At 40.5% G+C, this 14329-nt stretch overlaps 1 protein-coding gene across 1 annotated transcript in view; it reads right to left on the reverse strand.

Annotated features, from left to right (window-relative positions):
* vps53 (VPS53 subunit of GARP complex) overlaps window positions 1–14329 on the reverse strand; it is a 30395-nt gene that overhangs the window by 2076 nt on the left and 13990 nt on the right. Inside the window, exons 8-21 of the mRNA XM_022206124.2 lie at window positions 12922–13000; window positions 12684–12827; window positions 12411–12553; window positions 11844–11985; window positions 10889–10987; window positions 10656–10750; window positions 9319–9561; window positions 6994–7141; window positions 6621–6703; window positions 6438–6516; window positions 5975–6123; window positions 5808–5877; window positions 5563–5700; window positions 867–971 (exon numbers count right to left, since the gene is read on the reverse strand). Of these exons, the coding sequence (XP_022061816.1) occupies window positions 867–971; window positions 5563–5700; window positions 5808–5877; window positions 5975–6123; window positions 6438–6516; window positions 6621–6703; window positions 6994–7141; window positions 9319–9561; window positions 10656–10750; window positions 10889–10987; window positions 11844–11985; window positions 12411–12553; window positions 12684–12827; window positions 12922–13000 (1717 nt within the window). The remainder of the gene's footprint in view (window positions 1–866; window positions 972–5562; window positions 5701–5807; window positions 5878–5974; window positions 6124–6437; window positions 6517–6620; window positions 6704–6993; window positions 7142–9318; window positions 9562–10655; window positions 10751–10888; window positions 10988–11843; window positions 11986–12410; window positions 12554–12683; window positions 12828–12921; window positions 13001–14329) is intronic.

A 14329-nucleotide genomic window follows, 5' to 3' on the forward strand; every position in this document is an offset into this window, starting at 1 on the left:
AATATATACAGATCGATGCTGACCCTGTTTTATTATGCCGTATTGAGTCGGTATTATCTTTTGCCCTGGTTACCTGGTCTGGAAATTTGTCTCTACAGGACAAAAATTCCCTCAACCAAATGATCAAGTGGGCTGGTCGGTTAATTGGGAAGCCTCAACCCACTATGCCAGCCTTGTATAGCACACAGCTGCAGCGCAAAGCCAGCTCCATTCTAAAAGACTGCTCACATCCCCTGAATGGGGAGTTCCAGCTCCTTCATTCGGGCTGCCGGCTTGTGGTCCCGAAGGGACGGACAAAACGCTATAGGTGCAGTTTTGTACCCTCAGCTATTTTAATGCTTAACTGCAAGTCCACCAGGTGAACACTCTTGTGCAGATTGTTTTTAGCTAGATCAGGATATGTTGGAGCAGTTCCCCTTTCCCTTTTTCTGATTAATTCTGCATTTTTGTTGTGATTTGTCTGGTATGAATGTTTGTCGGGTGTTTTGTCATTTCATTTGTTGTTGGGATCGCTGAGTTCCTTTTTGCACAACAATTTTACCATTTGGTACAATAAAGAAACCTTGAACCTTGAACCTTGATAAAGGAGTAGTTTGACATTTTGGGAGATAGATTTAAATGCTGTCTTGTCGAATATCCACCTTCTTATCTGTATGTTCAGCTTTTTCCAACAGCTACAAAATCAATCTACCACAACCTCTAACATTCACGTGCTATATACCTTGTTTATTTAAATTTTTAAAAAAACAGCTTGTTGTTTAACAGGAGGGTATGGCTCTAATCTAATTCTCAACAGGAATGCAAATAAACATATCCCATAAAATAAACTACTAATTCACATAAATGATTGAATCAAAGTACGTCACCTTCATATCCAGGATCTTCTGGAAGGTCTCAGGGTTGCCATCAGCCAGGAGCTTGATGTAGTTATCAACAAATACCACAGGTGGTTCATGTGGGGCCATCACCACCTGCAGAAAAACGGAGCGCAATGTTGGCTTCACTGCACACCACACACACATGCACATACACACACACACACACATCCCTGTGAACCATCATGCGACGACCCAAGAGATCTTTAAATGATCCCACATGGGCCAGCTATGGCCCAAATGAAGGAAAGAGGGGGGGCAACAACTGACAGAACCGAGCAGTTCTAGCTGCAAACAAAGTGGAGACCATGATTCTATATTTAGGTGCCCAATCCTCAGACTTTTTCTCCTTTTACACACCAATTATTCCACGCACGAGTGGGCAAGAATTAGCTTCACCGGTAATTATTTTGGGGGTATAATGGGTCTGGGCAAAAATCAGCATTAGTCAAGAACAGGCAAAAAAAGTTTAAAGGGGCACAATCTTTCTGGATTGAATTCTCTTGGTTGATTTTTTTTCCAACAATAGAGACTGGGTGGAAAACGTGAATCGGACAGCATTTCTTGAAGCCGCAACAAAGAAGGCAGACCAACACATGGCTGACAGACCCCCACCTACCATCTCAGAGGGATCAGCTCACAAACCCTTTCTCCTGTCCTTCACTTCAAAAGTGACTTAAAGTCTCCTCTCAAGATTTACTTCTCTTTTAACTTGAGGTAAAATACACGAGAACACGAGCTGCAGAGGGAGTGAGTGGAGGAATCACAAGCAGGAGAGACAGAGAGGGAAGAGCTGGCATGAAAGGCTCAGGATTGTGTGGAATTCTTTGCTCTCTTACTAGCGTTGCTGACTGAGTGATTTACTTAGCAACTGTCCTGGAGCCAGGCCAAAGGAAAGGCCTGTAGGGACCTTGTAAAAAAGGAAAAGAAGGGGGGCAGAGGGAGTTAAGAATGAAAACGGCTATAAAAAAAAGGGAGAGAGAGAGAGAAACAGAGTGAGGCAGGGGGGCACTCAGGCTGAACAAGGGTGGGGATGGGGGTTACCTTTTAAACACTCCCCAGAAGAGAACTTCAGAAGAGGGAGAGAGAGCTGGGCTATGGTGGGCTGGGCTGGGATAGTGTGGAAAACAGCCACGTCTCACAGGCATTACACCGGCCAAGAGACGCTGTCTCAGACAGACAGAAAGAATCCTATGTACTTTGAACATAACTGAGCGCTGGTTCACAAAGCAGACAGTCCAGAAAAATGTATCTCTAACAATCAAAGCAGATACTTTGACAGCTACACAAAGATTTAGGAGATGGGATCTTCACTGGGAACATCACAGTAATTACTCTCCTTTGAGAATTGATGTCTAAGCCAATATTGTACCTGTTTAAATCTACACTCATCGAGATATTTTTACATCATTTTTAACATCAGATCAAATGACTGTGTGGAATGTCAATGGGGTCTCTGGAGTAATTATCAACCAACAAGTAGTTGGCCTGAGCTTTATGGATTGTTTTTGCATCTTTCAGGTCATTGTTTTGGTTGTATGACACATAACCTTATTGATATGATTCAGCCTTATCACTGGGTACTTCAGACAGCAGCTGTTTATCAAACAAGAGTTAATATTCCCACCGTGCACTACCTACACAGCAGAGAAGCAAAGCAAACAACCAGCAGGCGAACACTGAAGTCGGTGGAAACCGAGCTAAAGTGTATGAATATTGGGTGCACATTAACCATGAAGCCAGAAATAGATTTTTTTTTATATTGTTCCATAGTTCCAAGATGTGCAATGTTTGCTAACCCACAAACTATAACTCTATAAAATGATACTACATCGCTGTTGTGTTTACAGCTTCTTCTGTTGCTTCCAAGAGGCACACAATGACAATTTATGCCAATCTAAGTTGTCGTTACATCAATTCACAACATCAACAGCAGAGTGTTGATTAGTGTAAGATCTTTAAATAAAAAAATAAGACAAAATATGTGCAGCTTTTAAAGCAAAAAAACAACTGTCTTAACCTGAATATGGTGAATAATTATTCTTCTTTTTCTGAATTGTAGCACAACAACATTATGGCAATGTCTTAGATAATTCACAGAGGAGCTCATTTAAATACTAACAATACAAAAACAAGCTTTTTTTCCCACTCCAGTTTATCCCTCTGGATTATTTATACAAGTTCTATATGAATCAAAATTTGAAATACAATACTGTTTAAGTTCAAAGAGTAAAGACTGCAGTTAATTAATTCACTAATTAATATGAGTATGCTGCAGTGGGCTGTCTGCCAAAATCTCAAAGTGAGCTTTAAATACTTAAAGTGCTGCTCTCTCCCACTGAATTGCAGTTTCTCGGTAGTGGGAAGCCAGATTTAATTTCAAGCCACAGCATCACTGAGTGTAATTTAAAACTATCGAGTCCAGCCAGAGGAATTCTTGCATTGACCTTCTTTCAATGGGTTTGCCTTTCAGGAGCTTCAGTCTTAGCCAAAGGTGGAAGCAATTACCTGTGAGGAACCTTGATGTTACACAAAGTCGATGGCTAAAATGTTGGCCACGGTACAAAGCTTCTCTCTTTCCAAAGCCTCAAACGGTCACAGAAGTAATCATTGAGTGGCTCTTTACAAATAGTTTCTTTTAGACTGACAATACAGAGAGCTTTCCCCTTTTTCTACAAGGGGCAACAGTTGATTATATTTTTTCTGCATATTTATATTACTGTGCAACATTTCTATTCCATTTAAATGTCAACAAATTGGATTGTATCATTTGTCTGTCATTATAGTATTACCGAGAATTTTTCTTCTTTTGTGTTTTTGGTGTCAGGGTTTTTCTTTTCCAGCTGCCAGATTTCTATCCTTCACAATGATTATTTCGTGCCATGCTGTCATAGTAATGCAGGTGGATCAATCAAAGGCCTCATGGCAGTGTCAGCTACGTCTGTGAGAGTTCTTCAGAAACCTTATAGATCACATTCCAGCTGTAGGGGCCCACAGGCAGGCGAATTCAGAAAAAGCAGACAGTAGAGGGCTGATGAGAACGTATTCATATAGCTCTATATAGTGAAAGCCTCTTTAATGTATGGCAGATGACTGGAAATTCGCGTATTTACATTCAGAGCATTTTTCCAGGGGACAGACAAGCTTTACACAGGCCACATGGAGCAGTGTGCATCCCAGGAGAAAACAGACAGACCAGACAGTCAAATATGACATGGTGACGTGGTTTGCTTGACTGTCAGTGACGGAGACAAAACAACGTTAGAGTGAATATAAGACAGGGCGTAAAAGTGGTCAGCTATAAATCAGAAACTATTCCGTACACAGTCTGCCACCGATCCATTGATCTTTATTTTGAAAGCAGGGCTGGCACAGCATGATTACAGGAGGTCACACTCGCTGATATAAACATCAAGAAAGGCCAACTGTAGGAAGGAAACCAAGCCCCCTGGGAGTTGAAGGGAAGTCAAGCGACAGACAGACGTGCACTCTGTGTGTGTGTGCATTTCTCTACACTCTTGGGACAGTTAATTAGGGTGGGGTTAATCTATGGCAGCCACATACCAGTGTCCTCTAGAGGCTCATAAGGTAATTCTGAGGCGAGGCCAACTGAGTCCTGCGATTGCTCTCCTCACTGAAAACAACATCCTATATACAGCAAGGTAGTCTGCATGCGTTGGGGGGTGTTTTCGTGAGTAGACGCATGGTTGCAAGTATTTATTTATTTATTCACTCACACCTTTTGACTGGCTCAAAATCAACCACATACCGAGCTGAAGAATACGCGTGTGTGTGTGTGGTGTTGGACAACTTCTCGCTCATTAAACCAGCAGTACATTAGTTCCATTCCTATATCTCTCCGCACTTCATGTGAGATTTTGTGGAAACATGCTCATAAAGTGCTATTGTGAGTGGGGTTAAAGACACAATTAAGGGGTTATTCTGCCGAAAATAAACTCTAAGTAGACAATCTGCGCAAGTGACTCAAGACAAACATTTAAAGCTGGCTCACCAGTTCAACCACAAACACTCACAGGAGCAATGTTTGTTCAGTCTTTTGCTTCTTACGATGAAACCTCAATCAGTGGAAAAGCAGTTAGCTGCAGGTTGTGCCAGAATATTCTCGGTCAAGTGTTAGCGTCAGCACCGCAGCTCATGTTTAACTGGATGTGTCAGAGTTTCAAAATCAAATCTGCTCAACGGCAAACAAGAGATAAAGAAATCCCACTTCGACCGCACTCGCACAAAAGGGTTTGTTCAAAGTTCCAAGCCTTTAAAGGTCAGAAACTGCAGCTTTGGTTGTAAAAGTGGACAGCATGAATTTAACCACCCAGTGTTGAATACCATAAAATCTGAAGTGTCCCATAAAGATTGAGTATCACCGATACTGTGTTTAACTTGAATTGTCTAGTATTTAGAGTTAAACTCAGGTTCTCATTCAGATCCATCAATTAAAAGTGCAAGCTCTTTCTGAGTTTATCTGTGAAGGGTAAACTGTTTAAATGAATCTCTAGTGGTCTTAGGAGCAAGGTTGAGTGTTTTTCCAACATTTATCTAACAAAGGTTAGGCTGGCTTCTTTTAAATACCGACAAATGTACGCAAGAAAGCTGCACACATATCAGTGTCTGAATAGAGCTGCTGCACTGAAATGTAGTTCTGGTAAAAGACCCCCCATGCACTCCTCACCTTAAGTATCATCTCTGCACGCGTCATGCCTTTCACCACTATCTTAGTGTAGCTGGCAGGTGCTTTGCGTAGCACCTGGGAACCTATGGACGGCAGATCCAACAGGACTGTCTTCAGGGAGTGTGTGTCAAGGAGGAGCTGGTGGAGTAGTTAACAAAGACAGAAATGTAGGCATAGAAAATCCTTTATTTGGGATCCAACCAATGCACATAATGCACAGTCAGATTAGAGTCAATTAAACTTACCTGCTCAGCTCCCACCATGCTGATGGGCTTACATCTAAACAGGTGGTTGATGAATTTGGGAATGAAAGAACTAAGGAAAGAAAAAATGACAAATACATCAACTTTAGGAATATTTACATGTGGTTTATAGAAGACTGCATGCGTTTGTGTGTAATTATGTGCCGTACTTTGTGAACTTGATGCAGAACTGCGTGAAGTATTTGCGTGTCGAGGCAAGATTGTCTCTGATGATTGGCACATTTTGTTTAATGTGCATGATAATTGATGTCACATAAGGACTCTGGTCACCCACATGTTCCACACTCTGCCACGGCATCTGAAGCAGAAAGATAAATGTCAGAGAGAGAACCTCAGCACAAGGAATTACACACAAGTAAGATACTATTTGAAATATTTTTTATCACTTGGCGTATGTGATAATCCCTTTAAATACACTACACATTAAAACAAAGGCAAATGTTTGATGACTGACAGCGCAGAGACATTCACTAGAAAGCGTCTTCTTACATTATCTCGAGGGCAAAAAATATGCTAATTTTTATTCAACTTTTGTCAAACAATTGTATTAGATTCCAATCTTATATATCATATAGTACAAGCTGAATGTGTGCATGTGTGATTGTGCTCAACCTTGCTCATAGCCGTTAGAGCAGGATCGCAGGCTGCATCGAGATCTTGAACAAGCAGCTGGATACTGTTTGAGATCACACTGTAAAAACATAAAAAGGGACACCAATAAAATATCCTCCTCACATAACAGAAGGTAGCCTCGTTTTTATAAGGGAAAAAGCCTGGTCTGCAGTCGTCACGTACGTGCTGAACGTGTCCATCTCCCCAGTCAGATTAATTCTTTCCACCAAGACTTTATCTACTTTCTCCTTTAGCTTCTCTTCCAACTGGAACACACACACACCATAACATGAATGCTTACATACACACATAAAAAAGCTCCTTGAATGAGAGCACATTTGTTTAAAATTAACTTTAAAGAAATTTAAACTGATGTATGTCAGTTGCAAAAAAGAACAGATGAAACCTATGAGTTTTTTGAAATATCAATTTAACACATGCCCATCTCTTAACTGCTATCATGATAGGTATTTTATGTATTTCCTAGCAATTACAGTCACTGCAGATAAATATCTATTTCAAATCATTTAAAGGCAAAAGTAATTTGTAAACATGCCTGTTGTGTGGTAGCCAGACAGTACTCTGCAGTACTAAGAATGCTACAGATCAGGCAGAGCTCATCTACAGTGAACTTTGCTGCTTCAGAACCTTCTTTTTCCTTCAGCAGACTGCTGATGGTGAGACCCCCACTGTTACTGCTGGATCTGGATAGAGATTGAAACAGCAGAAGGAAAAAGAAACAGTAAAAATAGAAAGAAGAGAAAGACAAAACGAAATGATGTTTAATATAAAGATCAGAAAACGTTTCTGGCAATATATAGCATGTTTTATGTACATGGTGGTAAGAATTTTGTCGTCATAAGACGATCGTTCTCCCAACATGCTCTTTCTACATCTCTATAGATTTAAATCTACGTATTTAAAAAACTATACATGTTTAAGTGATACCTGTGGTCAGTCTCGGGCATTTTAATCGTTTCTGGCAGGACTTCAGATTGTTTACATTTCAATCATAGGTTGGTTTATTTTGTTTAGTTATAGGGTGAATTAGAGAGATCAAGGGTTGAGATTAACCTTAAGATCCTGTGTATTGTTCTTCCTGAGACTGGCTGCTGCAGACCCCCTTTGCTACAGTTTCAAGAAAAACACTGCGGTACACATAGTTTTGAAGCACAGGTAAAGAGGACCATTTTTAGTAACTGAGACACGATGGGTAAAACTACACACAGAAACAAACGTGGGGATGTTGGACCAATGGGGCTTCACTGGCAACCCTGTCATTAATAAACGTCATAACAGAGACATGTGGGTAAAACCACAACATAGTTCAAACTCCTTTCGAGGGCCCCTTTCAAAACCTCACAAAACTAATCCACAGCACACCACACTGGACGGGTGTCTGCATGTGTCTGTAAGCGTATGCACTTGTACACAGACTAAGTGCATCTATGACAGCGCATGTAGACGGCTCAGAATATGGTACACATTAGTCAGCAAACACAAGTGTGTAATTATCCTGCATGCACATCTGAGAGAGAAACAGAACACGCCTGTTTGTGTGTACACAACAGCCGGTGATTAGTTTGAATATGGCCAATAAGCCAGAGATGTTTAACTGGTATCATATTAGGCTTTGCCTCAACATAACCAATTCCAGATCTCTCATAGCATGCCATCCTAATCCGTCAAATACAGTGAGGACTGAACATGTTGGTTCCAAACTAAACTCCTAAACAGCCCCAGCACCATACCAAAAGGATGAACAAGCATGGGCGTGACATTCTTGTGTGAAAAACTGATCCCCCAGAAATTTGTGTTTGTGTTTCTGCCTCGAAAAAAATCTGATCCTTATAGATGGAAGCTCTCAAAATACTAGAAATACTACTTTTTATTTTGTATTTTATTTCTATTGAAATTTGATGCTTTTTGTGGCATTATAAGCAATTCCAATTACAGGTTTGATGTGAACATCAAATAATCAATAAGTTGCTTGAGGGACATTTTGAATCTTTGAGTTACATTCTTGCTGCTAAATCACTGTCATGCTTGTGAGTTCACTGAAGCAGAATATTCAAACTTGAGCAAAGAACAAGCAGTGTGAGATTACTGTGTACTTAACTTGATGTCAACATATTCCAAAAAGTTAAAAATGAAAACTGTTTAAGTATATTTCTCATTACTTTTTTAAAAATTTGTTACCGAGCTCATTTAATCCTACTGAAGAAGTAAACCTGAAAATACTCTAATTAAAAGGCAAAGTTAATTTCTAAATGATTAATTCATTGACAGTTTGGACTTTCTAACAAATTAAAGGGAGTCAGACTTTCTACTGAGAATCTCCCTGTTACCTTACAGTCTGTCTTACAGGTCTGAGCAGCTTCAATACTACCTTCAGCAAATGACTGTGGCTGTATGCTGAAGCAAATTCAGAAGCAGCTAAATAATAATGTTGTGTGATTTGACAATGCCAATACAAAGTAATAATGTCATGTGAGTGCTGATTTTTACAGTGAATCTCTTTGTTACCAGCTGTGATGTGAAGCTGGTATTGTTTCAACACAAACTGTGGTGCTGAAGACACGTACTGCAGAAGAACAACAATGAGATGGTTTTGAATATTTTGGTAGGTCTATATTTGTCTGTCTGAGTGCCTGTCTGTAGATTTTAGTAGATTAGATTTTGTCAAAACAATATCATCATAACTGTAAAAGATCCAGTGAGGAAAAATGAAAGCGGACATGAAATAGGACTAACTCCACTATGGGGCAAAGGTTACTTACTGTAAAACACCTCTAGCTCCATGCTCATCGTATATCTTAGAGAAATTGCATTTTTAATGTAATACCTGTGGTGTAAATGACCAAACCTGAACCAGTCTTACTTGGGCAGATTGCCAGAGAGAATTTTCCAAGCATACTCTCTGAGGAATTTCTGGAAGATGGTGGTGAGGGCGATCATTGGTTCTCCTGTGCTCAGTTGGGAGCACTGCACCATACACTTCTTGTAATAAACAAAGAGATCAGCACAGCTGGGCAGTACTGCTCCACCCTCCTCGGTGCCTGCCTTGGGGGGTCCTTGTGCTCGGAAATCAGCCACAAATCGGTCAATCAGTTCACCCAGGTTCCTGCAGAAATCCAGAAATGTACTATCAAATCCACACAGGTTCACACACACATATGGGTGGTTGGATTAGGGGCACATGAAAGGCATTAAATGAATTAAACACAAACTTGAAAACATATGTTTGTTCCCTGACCCTGCTAAATAAATAAAAGGATAAAACAGCAAATAAAAGGGCAGAGAGTCAGATGGATAAAACTGAGAAAATATTCCAAGCATCAAACTCCTCAGTGCTACAGTCAACAGGTCCACAGCCAGTTGGTGTGGCCCAGTCCTACTGAATCTAGGAACTAAAGCCAAGGACAAAACAAGCAGGCCACTGTTCTCTCCTGCTATGTCCCACTGGGGACAAGCTGATTTGGCCCTTGCCTGTTTAAGGCCTTTGGACTGAACTGAAATGAGGCTGTAGTTGTAGAGTAGGTCAAGCCTGTCTCCTTGGACAGACAAACTACATTTAACACTCCAAAGAGCCAAGAGCCAGGCCCTGCATGCAAACTTTGTAGTCCCATAACTGTGTTCAGTTTGAGGAGCCATCCCCAACACTGAGGGAGGGGAGGGACTGCCAGAGAACTGAAGGATGGTGGTAAAATAAGAGGAAGGGGAGGTGAAAAACGGGCAGGAAGAAGATAAATAAAGAGTAAACCAGACTGGAAGACAAAGGGATAGAGTTAAAAAAATCAAGGACAAGATACTGACAAGAAAGAAAGAAAGAAAGAAAGAAAGAAACATAAATTACACAAAAGGAGACTGAGGAAAGGCTACTAAAAAGAAAAAAAATAAAGAGGTGGGAAAGAAAATAGGCAGATCTGCTGTGGCAGCACTTATCCAACCTCCTTCTCTCTTTCTCTCAGTGTCTGTGGTTGTGCAGCTAATGGGAAACATTTCTGCCACAGTGGAGACTCAGGCATGTACAGGAACAAGGGATGGAAAGACAGAAGAGGCAATGAAGTAGAATAGGAGGAGGGGGCTCTGATTGATGAGTGGGCAGTGGAAAAACCACACATGTGCCAACTTTACACCCAACCTGCTCCCAATTCTGGGTTTGTGTACCACGACCCAGTGTGACCTTTTCAGCTTCAATGAGTGTGTGTTGCTCACTTGTCTTGGGATTCTATGTAGACATATAGATGAGGTTCAAAGCACTTCGAGACAATGCCGTGGAAAGGGTTGTCCGGAGCTTTGGGTTTCCTGGGCTGAAAATGTGAAGAAAAATGTGCTGTTAGTGAGACAAACAACAAGACAATTTATTCAGCCAAACTGTACATCATAGGAACTTCTGAGGGTGTCTTTATGTTGCACAAAAGATCAGAGGTCAATTCAGGTCAACTCACTTTAGCAAGATCCTCATCTTTGTCTGTGCCCACATCCTCTCCTGGCTCATCCTCCAGAAAGGGGTTAGTTGGGTCTAATGGGCTTTCTGGCCTTTTTTGCTGTACAAACAGAGATATAGCATAACTTCAGCACTAATCACTATCACCCCATTAAAAACCCATCGTCATTAAGACATTCCAAGCGTATGTGTTACATATTTTTGCAATATTACACAATGTCATTTCAAATGAACTCCAGATTTCATCACCTTCTTTCATGTGCGGTTGTAATGAAACTGTACCTCCAATTATAAAATTCCACTCAGCCAAATCCCTGATCGAATGACAGAACCTGACAGGAATGAGTGCAAATTGAACTGAAGACAAAAGGGCCTCTGTGCAGCCTAAACATGATCAGTTCTGAGCAAGGTTGGCCTAGTTGGCTTTAACAGAACTAATCGCATCGCCTATGATCTGTCCGCTGTGTGTGTATCGTTTTCACCTCTACATGCCACCATGACCTGGATTAAAAGGTTTATTCAGTCTGTCCCACTCCAAACACACTCAATATGTGCACAAGTGTAGGAAACAATAAGCTACAAATCCGTAGTTTTTATGTGAATGCTATTGTACAAATATAAACAAGGAATATCAAAGAAATGCTTTGATGCAGTGGGTTTAATCCACATCTGACCAGTTTGCTAAGACTAGCACAAAACTTGAGTGGAACTATTTCATCAAGTTCTGACGGAAGAACAGTGTATACATACCGTACATAAAATTTTACATGAACTTGCTATATGACAGATCTGGATAAGACATCATGAACCAACAAAGGTGCCAGAGACGGATGCATTTATGCTGCACTTATCTATTTTCTTTTCTTAAATTTCAACTGGGTTTGTACATTTCAGCCTGAAGTTAACAGATTTCTATTGTCAGACATGTATTGTGCATCTGTGTGTGTTTTTCTCACTCCAGGTACGTCCGTCAAGGTGCATCCCGTGAAGCGTTTGGCCAATAAACCCTCGAAGTTTGTGGTCCTCTGAATGGCAAACAGAAGCAGTTTCACCTCAATCTCTTTAGCACGTGTTCGCATCACTTTAGCCAGCTCCACCCTGTAGGTACGAACACACAAAAACACACAAAACATAAAGTGTCAATTGTGTATATTACAACAGTCTTTTTAGCAAAATCATGCTTCGTCAGGAACTTCAGAAATGACACAAAGACTGAGAAGTGTTGACACCAGGTCACTGCTCATGTAGGCCACTTGTGTGAACTGTGCAGAAAATTGCACCAACTCCCACAGTCACGCCACACATGCCATAAGAGCTTAAAGTCCTAACGAGCAATTGCTTTATTTGTACCTGATTAATCTAAATCAGTTCCTCCTCTTTTTTCCTTTCCTTCCTCTTGTTTTGGACAGACACTGTATTCCATAATTTTCATTTATTAGACCAATAATGTACCACAAGATTCCCAGCTTAAGCTTGGTGTCAACACGTCTCTTGCTCGTATCACATGTTTTGTGTTTCCGTACCTCGTGATGTGGCAGAACTCCACAGCAATACGCTCCGTCATGCACCACTCCTCAGGAAACATGCGACCATATTTTTCTTCGTAGTCTATAAGTTGCCGTTTGATCCAGGCATAGCGACGATCGATTTTGTCCAGCCATGCAACCTGAGCAACAGGGCAGGATATTTCTTAATTAATACTTCCTGTCCCCAATTTCATTTAGGTTATTAGATTAGACCTGGAACCTCGAGTAAGAAAATAATTTAGTGATATTTTTCTTCCAGCCCTTACTCACATCTTGATTTTCCTGGAAGAGGACCAGATACTCCGAGAGATGCTGCCTGATGAACTTTTTGATGATCTCCTGTTTGATGCGCGGGTCGAGAACATTTGCCACCAGACAGGCATCTCTCAGAACATTACTGGGTCCACCTGGTCTCTGTGTGAACGGATTAGATCATGAATGTCGGCATTGCTTTTCTACAGAGAGAAAGAGGAACATTAAAATAGAGATTTTATATAACACGATTTACCTTCGTTCCCTGCGAGGGGAATGCTTCTTCAAAATCTGCCAGGATCTGAGTCCCCAGCTCGCTCTGTGCTGCCTTTACTCTGGAGACGACAAAAAAAAACCAAACATATTGTCACTGTACAATAAATTGTTTTTTCCAATCAGTCCAGTATGTTACTGTATTGGAACAACATGCGGCAGTTTCCACAAAAGATTGAAGCTTCCTGCAGGGCTTGAGTGTTCTGACTCACTGGCCATAGTGGTTGAGGTTTTTAATGGCGAATGGCCAGCTAAAAGATTCCTAATCTAATTATTGTCCAAGAATTGAATAGAAAAACACACCAAACCTTTAAAGATACCAGCTTTCTATTTACAATTTACTTGCGGGAAACCATGAAGACCAGTGATTTTTTTGAAGTGTCACAGCACCCACTACAAAATTGCTATGCTATAAAACATTGTAAAAACTTGAAATATGGCCTGAGTGTGTCCAGTACTTGGGGCGTTTGTGCTTGCCCAAAGGTTTCCAGGCCAGGTTAGCCAAGGACAGCGTCCAAAGCCGTGACAATCATCCAGAATAAACAGGAGAGGGTGGAGAGATATTATCACAGCTAGATGCCAGTCTTCATTTCAGTACCGACTACACACAAAAGTTCTTTTCAGGTGACTACCTCATGAAGCTCATCGAGAGAATGCAAAGAGTGTGTAAAGCAGTGATCAAAGCAATGGGTGGCTATTTTGAAGGATCTAAAATATAAAACATGTTTTGACTTATGCCACACTTTTTTCGTTTACCACATAATTCCATATGTGTTCATTCGTAGTTTTGATGTCAATGTAAATAGTCAATGAAAACAAAGAAAACTCATTAAATGAGAAGGTGTGTCCAAATTTTTGACCGGTCATGTATTTTTAATTATTTATTCGTGTATTTGATAGGGACAAGTGTGTACAATAAACAAGTAGCACACCAAAAAAAACAAAACATTCATGGCCAAGGCTAATTTGCAATGTCTGTCCCTAGATGGGCTTTTACAATACAAAATTACATTACATTACATTACAATCTGACATAAAACAAACACTGTACAACAGTACTAAAAATGAGTACAGACCTGATCCCTTTTTAAAACAGACTTCAGTTTAAGTTTGTATATACAGTCATGGACTAAATTATTAGATCACTCCTGCTTTCTTCAATTTCTTGTTCATTTTAATGTGTGGTACAACTAAAGGTACATTTGTTTGGACAAATATAATGGCAACAACAAAAATAGCTCATAAGAGTTTAATTTAAGAGCTAATATCTGGCCATTTTCCATTGTCTTTTTGGAAAATCCAGTCATTGGAGGCAGGAAAGCGTTTCACAGCTGATGGAGGAAGACTGTTTTCAAGAGTAGTCCTGTACATGACCTGGTTCATTCAGCCTT

This window comes from Acanthochromis polyacanthus, chromosome 13 (genome assembly GCF_021347895.1).
Source record: "Acanthochromis polyacanthus isolate Apoly-LR-REF ecotype Palm Island chromosome 13, KAUST_Apoly_ChrSc, whole genome shotgun sequence".
Taxonomy (NCBI): Eukaryota; Metazoa; Chordata; class Actinopteri; family Pomacentridae; genus Acanthochromis; species Acanthochromis polyacanthus.